At 43.1% G+C, this 23,624-nt stretch overlaps 1 protein-coding gene across 3 annotated transcripts in view; it reads left to right on the forward strand.

Annotated features, from left to right (window-relative positions):
• Window positions 1-997: 997 nt before the first annotated feature.
• Tshr (thyroid stimulating hormone receptor) overlaps window positions 998-23,624 on the forward strand; it is a 130,425-nt gene continuing 107,798 nt past the window's right edge. The window contains exon 1 of one of the 3 annotated variants that reach the window (XM_051150122.1): window positions 998-1,488. In XM_051150122.1, the coding sequence (XP_051006079.1) occupies window positions 1,319-1,488 (170 nt within the window). In that variant the 5' untranslated portion in view covers window positions 998-1,318. The remainder of the gene's footprint in view (window positions 1,489-23,624) is intronic. The other 2 variants (XM_051150113.1, XM_051150103.1) reach the window with 2 other exon arrangements.

A 23,624-nucleotide genomic window follows, 5' to 3' on the forward strand; every position in this document is an offset into this window, starting at 1 on the left:
AGTTTCTTGTGCTTATCACTCACATTCTAGATTTGTATATGTTTGTGTACACTAACGCTTGTTTCATTGGACTGTGGCGCAGTGTCCATAAGTCGCTGTTTTCTTAAAGGACATGTGAGGTTGTTTATACTTTACAGTGACTATTAATTAAGTTTCTATAAACACTATGATGCATATATCTTACATGTACAGTTCAACGAATCTTAATATTTACCTGCCCTTAACCTCCTGCTTAATATATCTTGTAGTTTTAGAGTTTTCTCTTCATGTGTCCCTTGATTCCCAGCACCCTAGCCTTTCCCTCCTGCTCTAGAGTCACATATAAAAGAAACTGTGAAGTGTATCAGGAGTTAACATTCCTTTCGCTCCTAGGAGAATTAGCAAGCATTTACACCTTAAAGAAGAAAATTGACACAATCTAGATTACATTTGCGATTAATATTTTTTGTTAGTGTGGGAAGAACAATGTGCCACTTAAATGTTCTTTTTATTCTCGATTTCTGTAGGAAACGGGGGCGGGGAGAAAACAATTTCTGGATTTCTAAGGATCCCTTCCTATGGCAAATCACATTGTTTCCACGCGGGCAATAGGACCTGCATGTGCAGTTGCCAGTTATAAGCAGCAGATGGCCCCAGAGCCCAGCGCCTGACTTCTCGGAGTTGCTCTGGTTCGGTGAGACTAGCATCTCCACACAACGGGTTTAGCGGCTCCAGCTCGAGAGCCACCAAGGCGCAAGGCGGTCCCAGCTGCTCCAGCTGGGCAGTATCGATGATTCGCCCGGAGTGTCACATCTCCCTTAAGCTACTCTCTAAGCTGGCCCGGGCTGTGTTGTCTGCTCAGGCGCCATTTACCTGAAGAAGCCGAAGTTCCCCGGAGCACTAGAGTGTCCCACAACAGTCCCCACAAGTGTGGGGTTTAGGTAGGTTCCTGGTCTGCACTGCTCGCTCTTAAAGGCTGCTCGGCGGGCGAAGATAGCTTCGGGAGTTCGGAAACAAGGAGAGAAGAAGGCGTGTCTAGGGTGGCACGGAGGGGACAGCGCCAGGTCCGTGGTTGAGTGTCTCAGAACAGAAGGAGCTGCCAGGCTGATCGAGAAAGCTTGTTTGGGTGGAGAGAGTTGCCTAGGCAAGCGGTGCACTTGAGAGCCTCTCCTTCCCCCTCTCCAGAGTGCTCTCCAGCGATGAGGTCAGAGCCCCTAGGAACCCTCCTCCTCCCGCCCATTCCCTCCCGCACCCTGGTCTTCTCCAGCGTCAGGCACAGGGTACTGAGAATGAGGCGACGGAGCGCAATGGTGAAGTAGTGCAAGAAGTCCCTTGGAAAATGAGGCCAGAGTCCCTGCTGCAGCTCACGCTGCTGCTCTCCGCGCCTTGGTGCCCGAGGGGCAGAGGGTGTGAGTCTCCACCCTGCGAGTGCCACCAGGAGGATGACTTCAGAGTCACCTGCAAGGAACTCCACAGAATCCCCAGCCTACCACCCAGCACCCAGACTCTGTGAGTAGTCATGGCCAAGGACCCTCCAAATAGAAATGTATGGTGTGTGGTGGGGTGCGCAGATGTCTGGTCAGCCCCTGTACAAACTCCAGCGCCCAAACTTGGGAAGGTCGTCTGTGCCGCTGACACAGGGAAACAGAGGCGTAACAAACCTTTGGTTCAGGATGCCAATGGGAGTTGTGCTTTTTTTCTCAAATGTTCCTATTCTGTCTACGTTCTGCCGACTCCTAAGCGCGCCCGTTGGATTTTGGTTTCACTTCAAGTAGTAGTTAAGACATAAAACAACGGAAGAACTAACTTTTAAAAACTATCTTAGAAAATAAAATTGTTGTCCTCCCCCTTTAAGTCTCCCTAGGTGAGAAATTAGCTTAGCCATTTGACTTATCAAATAATTGTTTAAAACTTAATCAGAGATGAACATAGTGGCTTCTGCCTTTAATCCCAGTAGTCGACAGACAGAGGCAGGTGGGTCTCTGTGAGTTCCGGGCCAGCCTGGTCTACGTAATAAGTTCAGGAAACTGTAATCAGGAGGCCATTTAGAAATGTACCCTTGGATTTGTCAGAACAAAGGAGGGTTCCAAAGGAAGGGGGGCACAATAAATGAAGGGAATGGGGGAGGGTGTGAATTATTTAAAAATAATAAAAAGTGCAGTGTGCCCTTCATGCAATCTGTATAAATCCTAATGTGAACTGTGCAGCTCACACCACCACTTAGCCTAGCCAGAATTTCTTTTTAATGCACACGGGGAAAGGTAAAGAGATGAAATTTCATAAAGCACATTTTCATCTGAGTGCTACATGTTTGTGTCTTAACCGATCCCTTAAAAGAGATTGGCTAAAAATACAACAGAGAGGACATTAAGACGGTGGGGCTGCTTAAACCCAGAGGAAGTGGCGATAAATGAAAGGCAATTAAACATCAAGGTTTTCTTAAGAATTTGTCTTGGAGGAACAGTCAACAGAGGTGTACAAATTCCTGTACTTTGTTTGGTCCATTAGTTAAAACTCAGCCACCCACCCTTGTTTCTTATTTCCCATGGATTTGTGACTTCAATAACCTCTAAGGAGCACTTCATTCTCTATGCTGTCTTCACAGAATAAAACACGTCCTCACCATCATGATGGAAATCCTACAATGGGTACAGATAGTCTCCAAAATAGAACTCTTGTGCAAACTTCAAAATCCATAAGAACAACCTTAACCCTCTTAGTTTACCTGTTTTGTGTGCTTACCCAAGCAAGTAAATACCTCCAACACAGGGATCCTGTCACGCAACCTTGAATTGCAAACCAGCCAGCTCAGCTGCACCTATTTAGATGTTCCCCCCAAAAAAAAAAACCTTAAGTGAAGGAAGGAATAAAGGCACACTCTTGTCTCCGATTGCCAGAAGCCCAATGGCATTCTTCCATCGGAGTGTTTTAAGGAGTGGGCTTTCCAGTTATTGGCCAGAGACGAGGTTCTGTGAGTGCACAGGAACTCACCATCGCCCACTAAATGTTGAGAAAGGGAAGTGCTGAAAGTGAGGTCACTTATTCAAAAGGACCCCCCTGACTCTGTGATGCGAATGCAGGAAATCACCAAGTCTCAGAGAGTGACTGCGCAGCGACAAGCGGATCTGAGAGCAGTGGAGCCAGGTGCTAGGTCCCGAAGAATGACGTTATTCTGACATGGGGGAGACAGGCTGGTTTATTTTCTTAAGTGTGGGTGGATGGTGTGGTGTGTGTGCTCACTCAAACAATGACCTGAGGGGTGTTCTCTCATAAGATTTATATTGTTGGAGTGTACCCCTTCTTTAAACTTTCTTACTGCTTTTCTGTTTGCATGAATTGATTATACATAATAATGGTTTTATGTGTATATAATGTATATATAATGTATTTGATCATATTTGGCCCCATTGCCCGTCTTGCTCCCCTCCCATTCCATCTGATCCTTCATCTTCTGAACTCCTCCCCCCTCTCTCTCTCTGTGTGTGTGTGTGTGTGTGTGTGTTTCCCAACAAGTTTAACTAGGTTGCTTATAGGAGCATGAATGAGAGGTTATAGGAGCCTGAGCACCTTCCTGTGAGGAAACCACTAAAGAAGATGTCTTTTCCTCCCATTAACCTCCTAAAAGTCCTTGGGTAGGAATGGGGGCTTCAAGAGCCCCTCTTCGCTATGGCAGGATGCAGAAGGAAGGGCTGTTCAAATCATATACAGGAATTCAAAGTTTCTATTAGTTCAAGAGTGCCACAGCCATGCCATGTCCAGACAGTGTCCTGCAATACTCAACCCCATCCTCGTTTAGAATTTTGAAGAGCCCTCTGGTTTATAGTGCAAAGCCTTGTGCTCTTGCAGGGCTCTTTGCCTCACTCTGTGGTGTCCATCAGGGTGCAATACAAGCTTGGGTTGGCTGTTGAATGTGTTGTAAAGGTTCTGAGGGCATTTCTTCCTTCACCTCATCTACCCATGTGCTATGGTGGGGAGAGTGAAGGAGATCTCCTCTTTCTGCACTGCCCATGCATCTACTCTGTGGACTTATTTATGGGAAGAACACAGTTACAATCTGGTTCTAGATCTTTCCCCTACTTGCCTCTCTAAAGGAGCACAGTGCGTCCTCATTATAGCAAGGGCTGTTACAGGGTGTGTGTGTGTGTGAGGAGGAGGCTGCCATCCCTACTCCCAATTTGGAACATTCAACCATCTTTGATATGCAGGAAGTCTGGAAAAAGAAACTTATTGCTCTCACTTGAACATTACACGAGGAAGCTAAGGTAAAGCAAGAGAATGTAATTAAAGATTTGGTCACATAGGGCCAGGGAGATGGTGTGAGTAGACATAGACAAGCTTGCCCCACAGCGTAGCATCCCGAGCGTGAACTCACATGCTAGAAGGAGAGGACTGAATCTCACAAGTTATCCTCTGACCTCCCCATGAACACCATAGCCTGTGGGTGTGGGTGGGGGGGTGGGTGTGCGCATGCACATACACCCCCCCACACACACACACACTAAATAAAGGAATGAAAACTTATATCTCTAGAGGATTTCCAAAAAGTAAAAAGCAAAACAACAATAACATCTGTCACATAATTATAGACAATAGTACCTCCAAACCAAACATGCCACACTGGGCCATTGGTCTCCTCTATTCAGAAGGTTGCCGTGTGTTGCCTCTCTGCACACGAGAATAGAATGCCATTCTGTGCTTTTCTGCTGACTCGCCTTGCTGTGTCCTTTTGACCAAGTACAATGATACATCAGGATACCTGGCATTCTCCGTACTGGTTTTATGATGGCAGAGAAGTGCCTGCGTCTTCTGCCACTTCCTACATTGTCGTGGATCTTGGGTTTGTCCACCATGTGGGTGTGTGTTCAGAAATGCTGTTGAGATTTTCGAGTTCTGGTTTTAACTGTTTGCATGCTGTACCTAAATGTTTAATTGGTAACTATCTCAGTGTTTTGTTTGTTTGTTTGTTTTTTAACTAAATGACTGTGTTCCACCTTCAGGATCTGGTCCTTAGCTTCCATTTGTGCTATTTGCCACTTAGGATGCTTAAATTTATTTAACTGAAATGAATTTATTTTTAAAAGCTCATGTTGCTGCTAGAGATGGAAAGTTAATTAGACATCTTAGACATCTTGGTGACCAGAAAACAAGACAAAACAAATTCAAAACTATAGTACACAAGCAAGATAATGGAGGTAGACCTATAAAGGTAACTTTGATTTTCCTCATGTAATTGTCATCGATGAAGCTTACTGCCTTTGTCTGCTAACCTAGGTCTAGTCCTAGAAGCGTCTAGCCTTCTTACAATCTAACCTAGATCTAGAATTTTTTTTTTGCCTCAGACTTACTACTGAATAAGCTCACCCTTTCTTTATCTTTCTGAACTCTAGTTGGCTGGTTCAACTTAGCTGCTCTGACTGAAACTCTTCTCCAAGTTGATTGCTTCTAACTGGCTTCTCTCAGCTTCTGACTGAATTGCTGTGCTGGCCTCAAACTAACTCTAGCAATGTCTTCTATTTTTCTGGATCCTTCTCATTCTCTGGCTCATTCTTTCTTCACCTGTGTCTATCTTTAACCTCTCTGTAAAACTTGCCAAGTAAAACTGCCTTCACTCTCTCCCTCTCTCTGCTCCCTCTGCACTGCTCCCTTAAGTCTCTTCTCTTTCCACATTGTTCTCATGAGAGTTGAGAATATCCTAGTCTCTGATTTGTCACTATTTCTGCCTCTCAATTAGCATCACTTTCAAGCTTGGGTATTTCCTCCTATAAACTAACTTTACCTTCAATGTCTGGGATTAAAGATGTGTCTTAAGGGTGTGTCTGTTTTATAGCCAGAGGGATTAAAGGTGTGTGGCATGTCTGCATTCTGGCTGGAATACACAGACCTAGGTCTTTGGATGTAATCGGAGCAGCCATGTTGCTGGGTTAAAATTCCTCTACATTGGCCACTGTCTACAAATGCCCCCGACTAAGGCTGCTTCTCTGGCTGCTGAGAGCAATAGCTTTTTACTTTTAGATGCTGCAGTGATGTGTGATTGGTTTCCCCCCTTTCACTGCTTGCCATTGTTTGACATTTAGTAAAACCATGTTCAAGGTACTTTGAATATCAATCTCCTACAAATACTGACTTCACCAGTGCTTCCTGAACTCTTCTGAGACAGTACTCTTGCTGGAGAGATGGCTCCGTGGCTAAGAGCACTGGCTGTTCTTTCAAAGGACCCAGGCTCAGTTCCACATAGTGGCTTACAACTGTCTGATCTAGTACTCCTCTGAGAAAGAAAAAAGTAGACACCCAAGATACGGAGGCTCCAAAAGCAGCCAAAGCAAGTGGGACATTCCTTTGCCAACTCTGGTTTTCTCCTTTTTAGTGTCTTTATTTTTTTTCTTACCACACAAGTGTTGTATGGTGTCATGTAGTTTCCAGGAGTAATGTCCATGAACCTGTATCTTAAAATAATTTTACTTAATTATCCCAGAACTTGACTCAAAGAGGTGACTTGAGTGGCACTGTGGGAGGACAGTGAAGTATTAGGAAGACAGGAATAGGGTCACTTAACAACTCAGCAGCATCCTAGAGCAGGATACTTGGCATCCTCCTCTGTCTACCTGCACCTGCACACATGCACACATACACCAGAAGATGGACTCTGAGACGATGAATGGCATGCTTCACTGGAAGTATTAGTGTAGCTGGGTTCTTGTGTGTGAGTGTGTGTGTGTGTGTGCATGCGCACACGCGCAAATACATTTTATATGTATGTGTGTGTTTGTGTGAGCATGTATGTACATGGGTGCATGTGCCCTTGTATGTGCATGAGAAGCCAGTAGAATATGTCAGGTATCCTGATTAGAGGTCTGAATTCACAGATTTTAATTATGTCCATTTCTACAAACAAGTGCTGGCTAGACTAATTCTATATTCTTATATTACTTCTAACCAAGCAGTACACATAGAGAAAGCTAATTCACAATGCTTGAAATACATCATTAAATAAATTACTCTTACGTGAGTGTTATTGGACAATTTATCATCAAGATAGTTTGTCTTCCTGCCAAAGCTAAGGGATTGCATCTATGAATCAATTTACTTGATTGTTGTTTTGGGGTTGTATGGGTGTGCCATTTACACTTCAAATTCAAGCTTGCTACTGAAGAGATTCAGATGTGTCCTAGAAGTCTACCACGCTGCTAGGAACCTGGGATCGTGTGAAATTGTATACACACACAAGTCAACAGATTGCTTACAAGTTTCAAATATAGCCTTGACCTGCCAAAAATGGCGAAACTGTGCATGGAATAATCTACCACATTTACGGGGCTATATTTACTGGTACATATTCAGTATCTACATTGACTCAATCTATTTTATTTTATCTTGGGGTTGGTTTTTTGTTTTTTTGTTTTTGTGTGTGTGTGTGTGTGTGTGTGTGTGTGTGTGTGTGTGTGTGTGTGTGTGTGTGACTGGGTTTCTCTTTGTATCTTTGGCTGGCCTCAAACTCAGAGCAATCTGCCTGCCTCTGCCTCCCAAGTGCTGGGATTACAGGCTTGTACCACCATGCCTGGTGACTCAATCTATTTTATCACAAAGAACACAAAAACACATGGGTTAGGAATAAACAAAATTTCCTGACCTCAGAATATGAAGCTTTCCCTTCTGAACACATTATGAAAACGATTGCTTTCCTCAACCGTCCCTTGAAAACACTTTCGCACATAAGTTCATCAAAAGCCCTCAGGCGAGTTGTCTGTGACTGCTACATGTCCAAATGAGAGCCATGACACATGCATGCGTGTATATATATGCACAGTTAAATTAAATATGATAATGTATCCTTAATTGTACTATTTAGCCATTTAAATGATCTAATATTTATACCAATAAAAACACAAGAGTTAAACAACTGAGGTAAAAACCTACTAGCTCTGGGAGGTAACTTTATTTTCTGAACTATATGCCAAGTATCTATTTACAAGCATGATTCTACAACTAAGCTGCTAGCTCTTTAGAAATCTTTCTATCTGTGTCATTCTACTGAGCTAGTCTTCTTTTCTCCTGAGCTCCTCCAAACCCAGGAGAGCTCCTTAGCTCTCTCTCCTAGAATACTGTTTTACCTGTGTCCTGCCATCTGTTTCTCTGTTGTTCCTGCAAGCCCAGAGAGAAAATGAACTCCTTCCATGAAGGCTCTTCCAAGCCAAAGAGAGAAAGAGAGAGAGAGAGAGAGAGAGAGAGAGAGAGAGAGAGAGAGAGAGAGAGAGAGAGAGAAGGTCCCAGAGGTCCAATTGCTATAAAAGAAATCTCTAACTCCTCCCCTACCCCTTGGCAGGCTGAACTACGTCACTGACATGGTGGGAGGGCTCCAAGCCAAACCAGTAGGAGCCGAGCCATTTCACCTTTACAGAAGGGTAGCTCAAGACCATCAAGCTGCTGTCCAAAACTATGGGTTGGATTTTGAAGTGTGTCATTCAAGAGATGGCTGACGAAACTGTGTGAATTCTTATCAGAAAATTTCAAAACAATTTTCTTGTTAGGAAGTCAAGCAGGTTCTTGTGACTTTAAGGCACATTCTGTAAATATTCTGTCATATATGTACTACCATCCTGGAGTCTTCTGATGCAGTCTTCATGAAAATACATTCCCATCAAAATATATATATATATATATATCAGAAATTCAAATATTTCTTCATTATCTTAAAGTAAACGTTTCAAATTGCTTTTGCACCTGGAAAACTTTCTCTAGGGTCCAGCTTTCTCTTTCAGTAGATGTGCTTTCTTCAATTATACAATACACTAAGATTTGGGATTGTATTTTTCAGGCATTAGCTTAATTTTATCCATCATTGGGGGTTACAAATGATAGGTTATCTCTGTCGATGAAATGAGTCAATTCAAGCCAAATTAAAGTATATAAATGCAGGTTTATTGGTGGCAGTTTGAGGGTGGGTTTACCAGCCTCACAGTGAGGTCACCATGCAGAGGGAGACAAAAAAGTGGGAGTTGGGGCAGAGAGAAAGAGAGAAAAGAGGAAATGCAGAAATGAGGAGAGAGAGAGGGGTGGGGTAGGTCCCTGCTCCTGGGTTGGAAAAGTCAGGGCAGAGGCAGAGGCAGGGTATGCTAGCCAAGCCCTGTAATAGGTAGGAACTGAGGGATTCTGGGAGAACCTAGGGGCCTGGTCTGCCTAAATGGGCACCTCAGCCACTTGTCCCAGCTCTGAATTCCAACAACAAATATTCAGCTCCAGAGAGAGGATTAAAATGGTCTTTTTTGTTTCAAGATGTTGTAACTTTGTATCTTGTTATTTCAATCATTTTTATAAGCTGGGAAACTAGAAGGCCAGCTTTGGGCAAAGTATTTGCACATATGATCCAAGAATCAGAAAAAGGAGGGAGTCTCCATGGAGGGAGGCAATAACAGACTCTTCAACTGAGTTGCTTTCATCTCAACATCCTCATCAAGTACTTCTGAGTTTATGAACATGGTCTGTAGAGTTGAGAAAACCAGAAATTCTACCTTTAAATAGGTTTTTTTTGTTTTTTGTTTTTTTTGGTTTTTTTTGCTTTTTGCTTTGTTTTTGTTTGGTTGGTGTTTGGTTTTTCAAGACAGCATTTCTCTGTGTAGCCTTGGCTGTCCTGGAACCTGCTCTGTAGGCCATGCTGGTCTTAAACTCATGGAGATCCACCTGCCTCTACCTCTGCCTCCTCTGCCTCTGCCCTTGCCTCTGCCTCAGCCTCTGCCTCCAAGTGCTGGCATCAAAGGCGTGTACCACCACTGCCCAGGCTAAATAAACAGTATTTTATTGTATCTGGTTCCTTTCCTCTCTTCCTCTCTCTCGTGCAGTTCCTCTCCTCTTTCCTTCCTTCCTTCCCTTCCTCTTGTTTTTTTCAATAAATAAATTTGTGATACATACTAAATGACCTCCTTCACCTTACATAAAAACAGAGGAAAACAGCTAAAATAGGAAGGGTAAGGCAGAGTAAAATACAAAGAATGGCAGGTGGAGGAAGTAAGCTTTTGGAGGAGAAATCTAAAGATAGGGAGAAGCAGTAAGAATGCTGGAAGTTCATAGGGTACCAAGTCTCTTCTTGGTAACCTGCTGTCCTTCCTCTGAGTGCCACCAGGTCTCCCCCTCCAGGGGACATGGTCAAATATAAGGCACCAGAGTTCATGTGAAAGTCATATACAGGGGGAGGAAATCCTCCTCAGGAACAGTCATAGGGGAGGGGAATAAGGGGAAAATGGGAGAGAGGGAAGAATGGGAGGATACAAGGGATGGGATAACCATTGAGATGTAGCAAAAATAAATTAATAAAAAATAAAAAAAAAGAAATGCATATAAAAAAAAGAATGCTGGAAGTTTCTTCAGATGAGCAGATGCAACACTGGCTGTCCCATCCTTGGTTGGTAAATGGCCATTTTCTTGTAACTGCACATGGTAGAAAGCTGAGCTCACTGGTCTTAGTTCTTATGTTAAGGGAACTGAGCCAGGTGAGCAAAAGCTTCACCTTCATGACCTAATTACAACCCAAAGGCCTCACTTTCTAAAACTGTCACATTGGAGATTCTCATTGCAACCCAGTGAACTTATTGAAAGGGCTCAGATATTCAATACAAAACAGATGGCCTCATTGAAAAAGGTGACATTCAAATGAACCCCTAAATGAATTAAATGGGGGAAAAGAGTAAGCCAGGCTCATATCTAGGAGAATGAAATTATGAAGAAATGCAAAGATCCAGAAGTGAGAGTGACAATGGAGAAAACACGTGTAGGTCATATTGAGAAATAAAACAAGCAATGTGGCTCAGGTAGCAAGTGTAGAAGGGGATACAGTCTTAACACATCATGTTGTGCTTTGCAGGTCATTGTATATAATCTATAGAATATTATTGTATGTGTATGTATACTTACATACGTACATACTAACATGTACATGCATAATTATTTTCTGAATAATTTAAGATGCTCATAAGAATTTTGAAGAACCACCTTCATCCCCACCCTAAACAATGCAAGATGCGATTTACATTTTGCTAGGACTGCCTTGACTAGTGAGCTTGTCAGCCAAGTAGAAGGTACTTATGGATTGTGCCAGTCTAATAGCAGGAAGAGTGACAAATAAAAATGACGGAATCTGAGGTTTATTTTGAAGGTAAATCCAACAGGATTTCCTAAGACTCGATGGTCTTAGCAAAAGCAGCAGCTGGTGATGTCTTAGCCTGGGTTCTCATGAAAGCAGATTATGCATGAGAATTCTAAGTGGGGAGCTTGCTTGCACAGAAGAGTAGACTGTAGAATGAAGGTATCAGAGTTGGGGAGCTTGCAGCGGGTGTGACCCCTTCGTTGCTGTATCCCATGAGGTCACAGAGAACTCAAATGCTAAGCATCTCAGGACATTGGCTGGAGGAAGGGGAGTAAAGAAACACGGATCCAGTAGTTCTTGTCCTGAGGGGGGGGGGTCCCTAACTCTGCCAACCTCCCAGGTTTCTCAGTCATGGGTGGTGGGCTATCTGCTGGGCTATCCAGTTCTTTAGTGTTTGCCTTCCTGAAAATTTTCATGATGTTTATCTGTGATGAATTACTAATTCAACTCTACTCTTAGCCATTTTAACAGTGTTTGGTTTGGTTTGGGTTTTGTTGTTGTTGTTGTTGGTGGTGGTGGTGGTGGTTTTTGATTTTTGTTTGTTTGGTTTGGTTTGGTTTGGGTTCTTGTTTTTTTAATATATTTTATTAATTTATTCATATTACATCTCTTGTTTTTGAGACAGGTTTCTTTGTGTAGCCCTGGCTGTTCTGGAACTTGCTCTATAGATCAGCCTGGCCTCAAAATCACACAGATCCACCTGTGTCTTCTGCTTGGATTAAAGGCATGCACCACCACTGTAACAAGAGCATGTGTGTGTGTGTGTGTGTGTGTGTGTGTGTGTGTGTGTGTATTTGTGTGTGCATGTGTGCACACATGGAGGAGGAAAGAGGTCAACATGAGATGTCTTCTTCAGTTGCTCTCTATTTTCTGAGATAGAGTCTCTCTTCTCTCTTCTTTCTTCTCTCTCTCTCTCTCTCTCTCTCTCTCTCTCTCTCTCTCTCTCTCTTTCTCTCTAGTTTTTTTGAGATACGGTTTCTCTGTGTAGCCTTGGATATCCTGGACTTGCATTGTAGACCAGGCTGGCATCGAACTCACAGGGATCCACCTGCCTCTGCCTCTCAAGATCTGGGATTAAAGGCGTGCGCCACCACACTTGGTCTCTTACTGAAGCCGTGGCTCCACAATTCAATTCAGCTAGATTGACTGGTCAGACAGGTCCAGTAACACCTCACCCCACCCCAATCTCCACCTCCCCAGCAATGGGATGACAGCTATATGCTCCCTGCCCCACTTTTTGTGTCAATGCTGGGCATGTGTATTGTTTGTACCTCAAGCTCTTTATTAACAAGACCATCACCCCAGAGCCCATCTTAACAGTTTTTAACTACAGCAAGAACTAAACATCCTGCTCTTTACTCTCTGTAAAACTGGCCACTAGCCTGTTTCATTTGTGTAGGATTGTGTGCTGTGTCAACTCTGTGCCCAGACCCATATTGTGTTTTCATATACACAAACACCTCACTTTTAACTCAGTGGTTACATAAGGCTGGTGTTTGACTCTAAGTTAGACTTTTACAATAAGTCCTGGAAATATCATCTTTCTTCCGTTTTATGTCATCAGTGGTGAGAATGTCAGAATTCAAGCACAGACCTTCTGGTATTATTCAAGGCTTTCTCTACTCCACCTCTATCTTTCTAAATAAAGCTTGTTCTCTCCCCTACCTCTCACTCTCTTTCCCTCCTCTCTCCTCTCCAGTTCAATCTTCCTCCTGCTCTCAACTGTAAAATTCACACCACGGTCACTCTGAAATTTCCTAGGAAACAGCACTTGTTATATTCACAATATTGTCTGATTAGTAGCTTTATCTAGTTTCAAATATTTTTCACAAAAGTGGATCGTATGCTAATTGGGCAGACATTCAACATTCTCTGCCCTTCCCAGGCCTTGGCAGCCACTAACTGTCTTCTCAATGGTTTTACCTCTTCCAGACTTTAAATAAATAGATGTTAAGGGTATGTGCCCTCGTGTACCTTGCTTCTTTTACTGAGGGTATCATCACACTATGGAGACGGGGTGTGAGTGATTAGACTAGGGGCTGGATGGAAACTGAATCTAAAGACTGTAAGACTTTCCAGACATCCTTGCTTTTGAACACATCAGCGTAGAGAGCACAACCCCCCCCACCCATGTTTCAGTATCTTAAATTGGACATAAAAATACAAAAACTGAAATATTCTCATCTATTTTCAGAAGCTTAAGCACCAAACTGCTTTTTAATATAAAACTATCTGGAGTGCCCATCTTGTTGAAGGGCGGTATTTTTAGCCAGTTGGCTGAAGAAGAATGTACATTTGTTGCTTCTGAGCTTCATGGTGATAGTAGGCAAGGAGATGGTGTAAGAGAAAGGCATATGCCATGGTCTGTAATTCTTTAGTGAGTCAATATTCAAGGAAAAGGAGTTTTTATGTTATAGAGAAAGTTAAAAACAACTAGAGTGATATCCCACTGAGTTTTTCTACAATAATTTTGGTTTCTACACCTCATTTTATATCTCTATGAAATGTTTAGATAATATTCTAAAAAATAAAATTTGCTAGGAATTTTTATTACTTTTTAGATGTACTTATTTTATGTGTATGTGTATTTTTGCTTGCATGTGCGTATGTATACTATGTGTATGCTTGGAGCTCACAGAAGTTAGAGGAGGGAATTGTGGGCCCTGGAACTGGAGTGATGGGTGGTTGTGAACTGGTTACTAGGAATTGAACCTGGTTCCTCTGGAAGCACAGCAAGTACTCTGAAACACTGAGTCATCTCTCCAGCTCTCTCACCAAGAATTTCTAAAAATTTAAACGGCAAAAATTTGTGCTCTTTCTCGTATCTTATTTTCTTTGTTTCATATTGTTTTAGTATTTGAGACAAGATCTTACTTCATTACCCTGGCCTGACTCAAACTCACTAAGAGAACGAAGCTAGTCTTGAACTCACAGAGATCTTCCTGCCTTTGCCTCCCTGGTGCTGAGATGAAAAGGGTGACACCAAGGTGACACCACACCTGGCCTTTATCAGTGCTTTTATCTCAGCTGTTTTTCCCGCAGACTCCTTGGTAGAAGATATAAGAACAAATTCTCACCTCATACAGGTTACTTGGCTGCTTACTTCACAGGCTACACTAAGTAGGAAGACCCTTGAGATGTGCCATGCCCTCCCATCAAATGATTACGAGGAACACAAGTATCCTCACATTATTGTTTAAATAGAAACTAGCCCGCAAGCTCATGTGTTGAATTCCTGGCCCCTCCATACACAGTGGTGCTATTTTGGCACTTTGGGAAATATTGAAGAGTAGGTCCCACAGGAGCAAGTGAATCCCAGGAAGTCTGTCCCTAGGGACAGGGTCTTACCACACCCCCCCATATTCTCCTTCTCTGCTTTCTATTCCCCAGGAGCTAAAAAAGGGTTCTCCATATTGTACGCTCCTTCTACCATGATGTTCTTTCTGCCCAAGCAGTTGGGACCAAGCAGTCATGGACTGCACCTCGTGTAATCATAAGCTGAAAGAAATCTTTCCTCTCAGATCTGCCCTCGGGGGGTTTGTCACAGGAATGGGAAGAGCAACTTGGTTCCCAGCTGGTGGTACTAGTCTAGGAAGCTCTTCAGTCTTTAGGACATGGCGCCTACCTGGAGGAAGGCCCTAGAACACTAGTTCTCAACCTTCCTAATGTTACAGCCCTTAAATACAGTTCTTTACCTTGTGGTGACCCACCCCCAACCATAAAATTATTTCGTTATGACTTCATAGCTATAATTTTGCTGCTGTTGGTGATCATAATGTAAATATCCATGTTTTCCAACGGTCTTGGGAGACCCCTTTGAAAGGGTCATTTGGCCAGCTCCCCAGGGGTCATGACCCACAGGTTCAGAACCACTGCACTGGCAGCATGCCTCTGACGGTTATACTGTTCCCTGGTCTATTTCTTTCTCTTTGTTTCCTTTTCTGCCCAGAGAACAGCCTCCTTTTCCATAGGATGTTGCTGCCATAAGATCCTGCTTCACCACAAATCTAGAGTCAGTACCCATGGACTAAACCAAAAGACAGCCTTCTTCCACTAGATGTTACTCATCAGATACTTTGTTATAACACCTAAAAAAAGAAAGACACTGAGTGACAGAGAATGTGCCTTGATTACAGGTCAACTGTTAACAGGAACAGTGACAGGTCTGAGAGACTGTGCCATCCAGGCTCATGGAGCTTTCATTGTGGCTATTATAGCAGTCTGTAGAAGGCAGGCTTCGGCGCCGAGATAGTTCTGTATCTGCCTGGGACCAGGGCTGTGCTGCTCACTGTATTAAGAAAGCATTTGTCCATCTCGCAAAGCAGCTTCATAAAGATTTACAAGAATGAGTTTCCCCTTTCAAAGATAATCATCCCAAAGAGTTGCCATCTGCAGGGGATAGTAATTGAAATTGTAATTTACAGGTCTCAGACCTAACAGAGCCTATAAATCCGTAAAAAAAATTTATCTGCTCTCTGTCAGAGTTTGGCTAACGAGCCTGTTAGCATTTCCAGATCCTCCAGATGCCTGTATTTAATGCTTGGCTGGCCTTCTTATGTAGCATAACCAAATAGGCATTTCTTAACCACCCTCAACCCCTGCGATCTAAAATAACACAGTCTGAAGCTCTGAAACATGTTCCGCGAAGCATTAAAGAGTTCATTGAGGCTCTGTCTGGTTTAGTTCTGTGTAACAACACAAGATCTGATGTTCTTAGGAGGATTCCTCCTGGCACCTTACAGAGAATCTGTGTCTTGTGACCAAAGCAAATAGGGCAGCTTCGGGGTGGGGGTGGGGTCTAGGGCAAAGCTTTCCTTTTGTATTAAATCCAACACCTTCATCATTAACAGCAGCAAACTAGGGAAGGAAAAATATCACACACAAATCTATGTCATCTAGAAGTGATTGTGGCAACCAGAGGATAGAAGTTTCCCACCCGGTAGCAAACTTTAGTCTATTAGTATGAAATTAATATCACCAGTGAAGGAGCTAGGGCCAGATTGTTTTTCCCGAATAGATATCATGGGCACATGGGATATTCTTCCAAGGGCTGACAATTATGAGCCCTTGAGTGTTCATGGCTTGGTGGCCGGACTGGCAACCTAAATGCTTTTGACTACAAACCCCAAAAGCTAGGGGCTGATAGCTGCAGGCTTTAGGAAGTGTAGACACTCCAGTTGATGGCTTATTACTCTGGACCTTACCTAACAGTGTGTCTCCCCACCCCCCACCCCACCCACCACCACCACAGGCACACTGAGCTGCTAGTGCCATTCTTGGTTTATAGGAGCACAGAGCTACAGACAGCAGTAGCTTTAACTTGTGTTACAGTTTTAAACAGCTTTGGGCACTTGGACCTTCAGCCCTAGAGTGTTAGCAATTGACTCTAGTTAGAGGAACAGTTCTCAGGCAAAGGGTGTCTGAGACTCTTGGTCCTTCAGGGTTTGTGATTCACTGAATCTCATGGACAAAGGCTCACAGTGTCTCTGCCCTAGGCCTTCATAGCCTTCTATCTTTTCCTGTAGCCTCAACTTTCACCCTCCTTTGCTTTCTTTCTGCTTCCAAGCCTTTCTGGTTGCCTCTTCTGACTGTTGTTTCTCTCTTGACTGCTCTCCCAATGTCAGCTACTCTCTCCTTAGTACTGTTGTATCTGCTGTTCTTAGCATCAGAGCCTGGGCCTTGGCCTCTCTAACAAGCTAGGCTCACCCACCTGCTCTAAATACACCTGTTAAATAGGCAGCTAATAGTGAAAAACAAAGAAAGGAGATTTATTCAGTGAAACCACATTGGAAGGAAAACAAAGATGTCTTTCCAGTGACCTCCCAAATCCATCTTTGATGTCTTAACATGAGGTGTGGGCTTAACTAGAAAGCAAGAGGTTGGCTGGAGAGATGGCTCTGTGCTTAAGACACTGGTTGCTCTTCCAAGGACAAGGGTTCAATTCCTAGCCTGGAAGCTCACAAAAGTCTGTGACTCCAACTCCACAGGATCTAATGCTCTCTTCTGGCTTTTGCAGGCACTACACACACATGCAGGTGAAACATCAGCCCACATATAAATAAGTTAATAAATAATTAGGAGGAGAGAGTGGGGAGGAGAAGGGGAGGGGAGGTAAGGGGAGGGAGAGGGAGTGGGAGAGGAAGCAAGAGGTACACAGAACTGGTAGAGCAGTCCTTGCCAAGATTTCGTACTGTCCATCACAGACTCATCATTATGAGCTCCACTCTCTCCTGCAAGGTGTCCTAACAAATTGTTAGAGCGGATGTTTATCCTCTTGCTGGCACTGGGGTTTTAGCCTTTTCCTTCTCCCAGCATGAGATTTCTGGGAAAAATTACAATTCCTTGGGGACCATCCTTTCAATAGTCTTATTGCCAAAGGGAGGGGCACAAGTGTCTCTTAAGCCTTCATTGCTGCCAGCATGTTTACACCGCCACTATGGCCATGGCCACTAACCTGCTGCCACTTCTCCAGTCCTCCATGTTACCATGTCATCCAGCCTTACTAATGGTAAGAAACAAGAAATGCTGAGGCCAGAAAATTGTTCTGAGAAAGCTGTGCCTACTGTTGCAACGCCAGGGGGCAGTACAGGAGGGTGTCTCTCAGCTGACTGAGACATTAAACTCAACAGCCTGCTTCTGAAGGCAGAAGGGCGTGTGGCCAGGGTATTTCCACCAACTACTACAGGAACTCTTCCTCATGTTCTTAGAGGACTGTGTTTATATCAATCACAGCACAGCCCCTAATGCAAATGAAGTGTGTTTGCAGAGCTTGAGGAAGTCCTCCACTGGGTCACCAGGGGGAGTATCCTTCCTTCTTTGCCTGGGCGAAAACGGTGACAGAGCTATTTGCTTTGACCCAAAAGACTGGCCCAAGATGCTTGGAACGGCCATGGCTGCAATATAGCTTCCTCAAGTTAGCCACAAAGTTCTCACAGCAACCAGGCCAGCGTGAGAAAGGGCAGCCCTCCTAGCTGTATGGCCATTGTCCTTTAGCTCAAGTCGGCAGGGACACCAGTGAAGGAATGGTCTAACAGCTGTCAGTCATTCCAGCCTCCAATATCATAGCTTTCTTAAGGGACAGTACACATTTAAGAAGGGCCTAACCACAAAGGCTTACTAATAACAGCGATGTATCTATATTTAACAGTGCTCTAACAATGTTTAACTCTTGTCTCATTGCCCTAGGGAGTAGTGGGTGGACTCTGCAATCGAATGCAAAAAGCTCTTTACATACAGTTTTAATAGTGATGGAGATCCTAAATCAGGAGAGCTTTAATAAGTCACAGACCTTTGACCAAAGCAGTTAACCATGCTGCGGCTTGCCTTTGGTATCTGTTAAATGAAAACTGTAAAGTGGTTCAGGACTTCAAAAAAACCATTAGGTAAATGAGTCAATATTTGATATGCTTTGTACTCAGCAAAGATAGGAAATTCTGATTTGATTAACATTTGGTTGTCTCCTGGCCGACCGAAAAAGGGGCCCAAGCAGCCATCTCTGTTTAACATGAACTTTGAAGGAATTAGACTATTTAAAAAATGTAAAAAGCAACAAAAAACTAAACATTTAACTTAAGAGCCCCCCAAGCTCTTCTTTACCTCCTCTACTCTTGTAACAAATGCCTGCCATTTTCACTCTCCTTTCCTCTTTTCCTTCACATGCTCATGAGGAATGCTTTGCAAGTTGCTATCTGGGTGCTCTTATTTCCTGTTCACCCCTTACATACTGCAATCTGGCTCTTGTCCCTATTACTCAATTGAAAAAATTCTTGCTAAAGTCACTGCAACATTTGTTGCAAAACCCAAAGGCCATTTTTAGGCTCTTTCCCAGTTTGAAGGTTTGCTGGCTTTGTCCTGCTCCCCTTGGTTTCGCCCACACCATGCCTCTTGACTCCCTGGGACCTCAGCTGGGCCATCGGGTCAGCACAGCAGGCAGAGCTGCGGATGTACGATGACGTACGTGATGAGCTGCTTCAGTGCCAACTGCCTTCTTGCAGTTATAGGATAAGCAGACTCCAGTGTGGTGCTCAGCCTCAGGACTGCCACTCTCTACCCCTTGCTATAGAGATCTAACTCTTTGTACATTTGAGAATGATTGCCCAGGGCAACAATGGGCTTCATTTCCCTGGGAGACTCTTAGAAGAGAGTGGTAGGAGAAAAGAAACATAACTCTAACCTAATGCTGCAATTAAGTTTAAGCTCACAGTTAGCAGTTTCACCTCTTTTCCAAAGTTCATTCTAAATTTCCCTTAGCTCTTTGTCCATTCTTCAACTGAGGGACACTTAGGGTATTTCCATGTTCTGGCTTTTATGAATGAGGCTGCTATGAATGTGGTTGAGCATATGTCCTTGTTGTGTGCTAGAGCATCTTCTGGGTATATTCCAAGAAGTGGAATAGCTGGGTCTTGAGAAAGCCCTGTTCCCAGGTTTCTAAGAAAGTGACAGATAGATTTCCAAAGTGGTTGCACCAGTTTGCATTCCCACCAGCAATGAAGGAGTGTTCCTCTCTCCCCACATCTTCACCACTTCAATTTTTGATCTTAACCATTCTCATGAGTGTAAGATGGAATCTCAGAGTCATTTTAATTTGCATTTCTCTGATGACTAAAGACGTTGAGCATTTCTTTAATTGTTTCTCAGCCTTTTGATATTCTTCTGTTGAGAATTCTCTGTTTAGTTCTGAGCCCTATTTCTCAATTAGGTTATTTTGTTTTGTGGTGTTTAATTTCTTGAGTTCTTTATATATTTTGGATATTAGACCTTTGTCAGATGTAGGGTTGGTGAAGATCTTTTCCCAGTCTGTAGGCTGTCGCTTTGTTCTCTTGACAGTGTCTCCTGCCTTACAGAAGCTTCTCAGTCTCATGAGGTCCCATTTATTAATTGTTGACCTTAAAGCCTGGGCTGTTGGTGTTCTCTTCAGGAAGTTGTCTCCTGTGCCAATGTGTTCCAGGCTCTTCTCCACTTTTTCTTCTAACCGATTTAGTGTCTCTGGTTTTATGTTGAGATCTTTAATCCACTTGGACTTGAGTTTTGTGCATGGTACATTTACACTATGGAATACTACTCAGCTATTAAAAACAAGGAAATCCCAAAATTTGTGGACAAATGGATGGGACTAGAAATGATGATAATGACTGAGTTAACCCAGAAGCAGAAAGACTCACATGGTATATACTCACTTATAATCGGGCACTAGCCCAAAAGGCACGTCTCATGAAAGTCTTTACTTATCAGGAGATTGGGATAGTTGTGAGGACATCCTACTGGGACACTAGGTAAGAGTAATATAGGATATGGGGAAATAGAAGGACCCAGACGGTCCTAAAAACCTATAAGAAGAACATTGTGATGGGTGGATCGGGACCCAGGGGTTCTGCTCAAACTACTGCATTAACCAAGGACAATACAATAGTAAACATTGAACCCCTACTCTGATTTACCCAATGGACAGGACATTCTCCACAGTTATGTGGAGAGTGGGGACTGACTTTGACATGAACTCTGGTGCTCCATATTTGACCACCTTCCCTGGGTGGGGAGGCCTCATGGCATTCAAAGAAAGAATAAGCAGGCTACCAAGATGAGACTTGATAGCCTATGACCATATAGTAGGGGTCACAGACCTAGGGGAGGAGAATAAGGTGAAAGCGGAAGGGAGGGAGGAATGGTAGGATACAAGTGATGGAATAACGATTGAGTTGTAATCTCAATAAATTAATAAAATTAAAATTAAAAATGTTTAAAAATTCCCTCATCTCCCACTTTTCTTAGCTATGAAAACAGCTGGTGATATGGTCAAGGCTCTCATTGTCAAGGACTTGGCAGCCACAATTAACATACATTATTTAGGCTGGGACTACTGCATTTATCTGTAGTCAGGGATGGATAGTGACATGCCAAGTGGATCCTTTGAGCACCAACACATTCCTCTCTGCATACTAGTGTAACAGCAGCCTGCTGCTTCTTCCTCAGAGTCTGTTGTTCCCCATAAAAAGTTAACTACTGTAACCTTCTGGTCTCTGTATGCAAGATGCCTGGAGTGTCCAGATCATGGTATACTTTGTAGTTCCATGTGGAGCGTGAAATGATGGGAATCGAAAGACCAGAGTCCTCCAGTACATTGTTGAATATACTGGCCAGTGGGAGCATATCTACTTCAGCCCTTTGGCTCCTAGATTCATATTCTTTCTAATGGGGAAACAGAACCATGTGAAAGGCTGTGATTCTGTGGGTAGCCCACACAATGGCACACCAACATGGACCACAATTGGCACTTTACTTCTGCTTCTCATCTTCTACATTGGGTGATACTTGCTAGAAGCAGAGAAGGTTCATAGCTATAAGGTCACTCCTTTATCTTTGGTGTGTCTGACAGTTGGCTGCTGTTTTTAGGATAGCCCACAACTATGGATCAGGTTGAGAAATCTCCCCAGGCACAGATGTACCATGAGAGTTTATGGGAAATAGAAACAGTTACCCAGAATAAGTGTTTACACCATGGTGGCAAAAACACTGTCTCTTCTAGGAAAAGACTGTGATCCACTTGGGAGAAATGCCACATGGATTGCTGTGTGATTGGCGTATTGACCATGTTGTTAGCACATTTGTTGCCTCTGTGTCTGTCACTCTCAATGTATTTGTTGGGTTAACTGTGCCTGTGAGTAAGATCGGCAAATTCCAGCTTGCTGAATCTCCTGACATTGGTTGTGTAATGCTTTTTCTATAGTGGTTGCTTTTGGATGTTGCTTAAAATATGATACAAAGGGGCAGGGGAAATGGCTCAGTGATGAAGAATGCTTGCTGCTACTCCAGAGGACCCAAGTTCAATTCCCATAGCTAATAAACTCTTTCAGAACCTGATTAAAGATAAAAAGAACCAATAACACAAAGTTGCTGCTCTCCCGGAGTCCCTGAGTTCAGCTCCTAACACAGGCTCACTAGCACCTGGAACTCTAGCTCCAGAGGGTCTGACACCCTCCTCTGGCCTCTGAGGATACCTACACACATATAGCATACATTCTTTCTTTCTCTCTCTCTCTCTCTCTCTCTCTCTCTCTCTCTCACACACACACACACACACACCATACACTCACACAGACATACACACACAGACATACACACCCAGGCATGCACACATGCACAAGCACACACACATGACACACTCCCACAGACACACATACACATCACGGCATACACTCTCACAGAGACATATACAGACCTACACACACACACACACACACACACACACACACACACACACACGAAAAAAAAAAACCTTAAACAAACCTCAAAGTACTGTTTTCAATGAATACAGTTGCTTTCACACCCTCATAAAACTGAAAACTGTAAATCAAACCATAAACTTGCAGTGTGTAATTGTTGAACACTGTGCTTCAGAAGGTAAGCAATAATTTCAGCATCTTCAGGAAAGTTCTGTTACCACTATATTATGGCCCCTTCACTCATGTAGTGCCAGCTTTTCTTTGTTGTTGAATTCTTCCTTCTCTGTGTGTTTCCTCCTCATGTGTCCTATATCTTCCAATCGATGTTACCTCTCTCAGCTCTTCTTATAGAGGCACTCTATCTCTTCTTCACTCAAGTAGTTGGTAGTTCATAATTACCATAAACCAGGCAGAGCCATCCAATCCTTCCCAGGTGGCATCTCCAAAACAATACCAATTTGTTGTAGCACGTTGGCTCTTGCTTGCTGTCTGTGTTTATGATTGCTGGTTGTCCTCGTTTTTTTGTTTTTGTTTTTTTCTCATGAGCCTTGAATCTTGGTTTGTTGTTGTTGTTGTTGTTGCTGCTGTTGTACAGGCACTTGAAAATTGGCTCTGTTGTCTTCTATTAGCTACATCTTAATTCTGATTCAAGTCTAATGAGACATCGCACATCTTTTCAAAATACAAAATAAATAAATAAATAAATAAATAAATAAACGATACTTGCATCCCACACTTTGATTTGACAGGACAGTTCACTTGAGATTCTTTCATCAGGTCTTGGCGCTCTGGGAGCTCTCTATTGCCCCCTGCTGGAAAGTGGCAGACTAATATTTTGATTATTACTGGGGAAACACTGTTACTTGACGCAATTACTCTTCAGGTTCTCCCTTCTACGATCACTCACTTATCATTGCTTCTGTTTCTTCATCTTATATTCATTTATCATCTGTGTTTAGAATGACTTCTTAAGATCCCATATTTCTACCAAAACTTGTGATTCCATAGACACTAGGGTTTTGGTTTGGTTTGGTTTGGTGGTAGGTTGTTTGTTGTGTATGTGTGTGTTCTGGATTATTTCTGTTATTTGAAAATACTGCTCTTCTTATTCATTAACTCATGGGACAATTATTGTAAGAACTAGAAATCATTCCAGAAGTCCCCTACTCTAAGGGTTGTCAAATCTGTCTTCATATTAAGATTTCCTGGAGAATTTATCTGAAACGATGCCTGGTACTTACTCTTGAACATTCTCATCTTGTATATCTGAGATATATTATAAACCTGGGGGC

The sequence above is a fragment of the Acomys russatus genome, chromosome 1 (assembly GCF_903995435.1).
Source record: "Acomys russatus chromosome 1, mAcoRus1.1, whole genome shotgun sequence".
Taxonomy (NCBI): domain Eukaryota; kingdom Metazoa; phylum Chordata; class Mammalia; order Rodentia; family Muridae; genus Acomys; species Acomys russatus.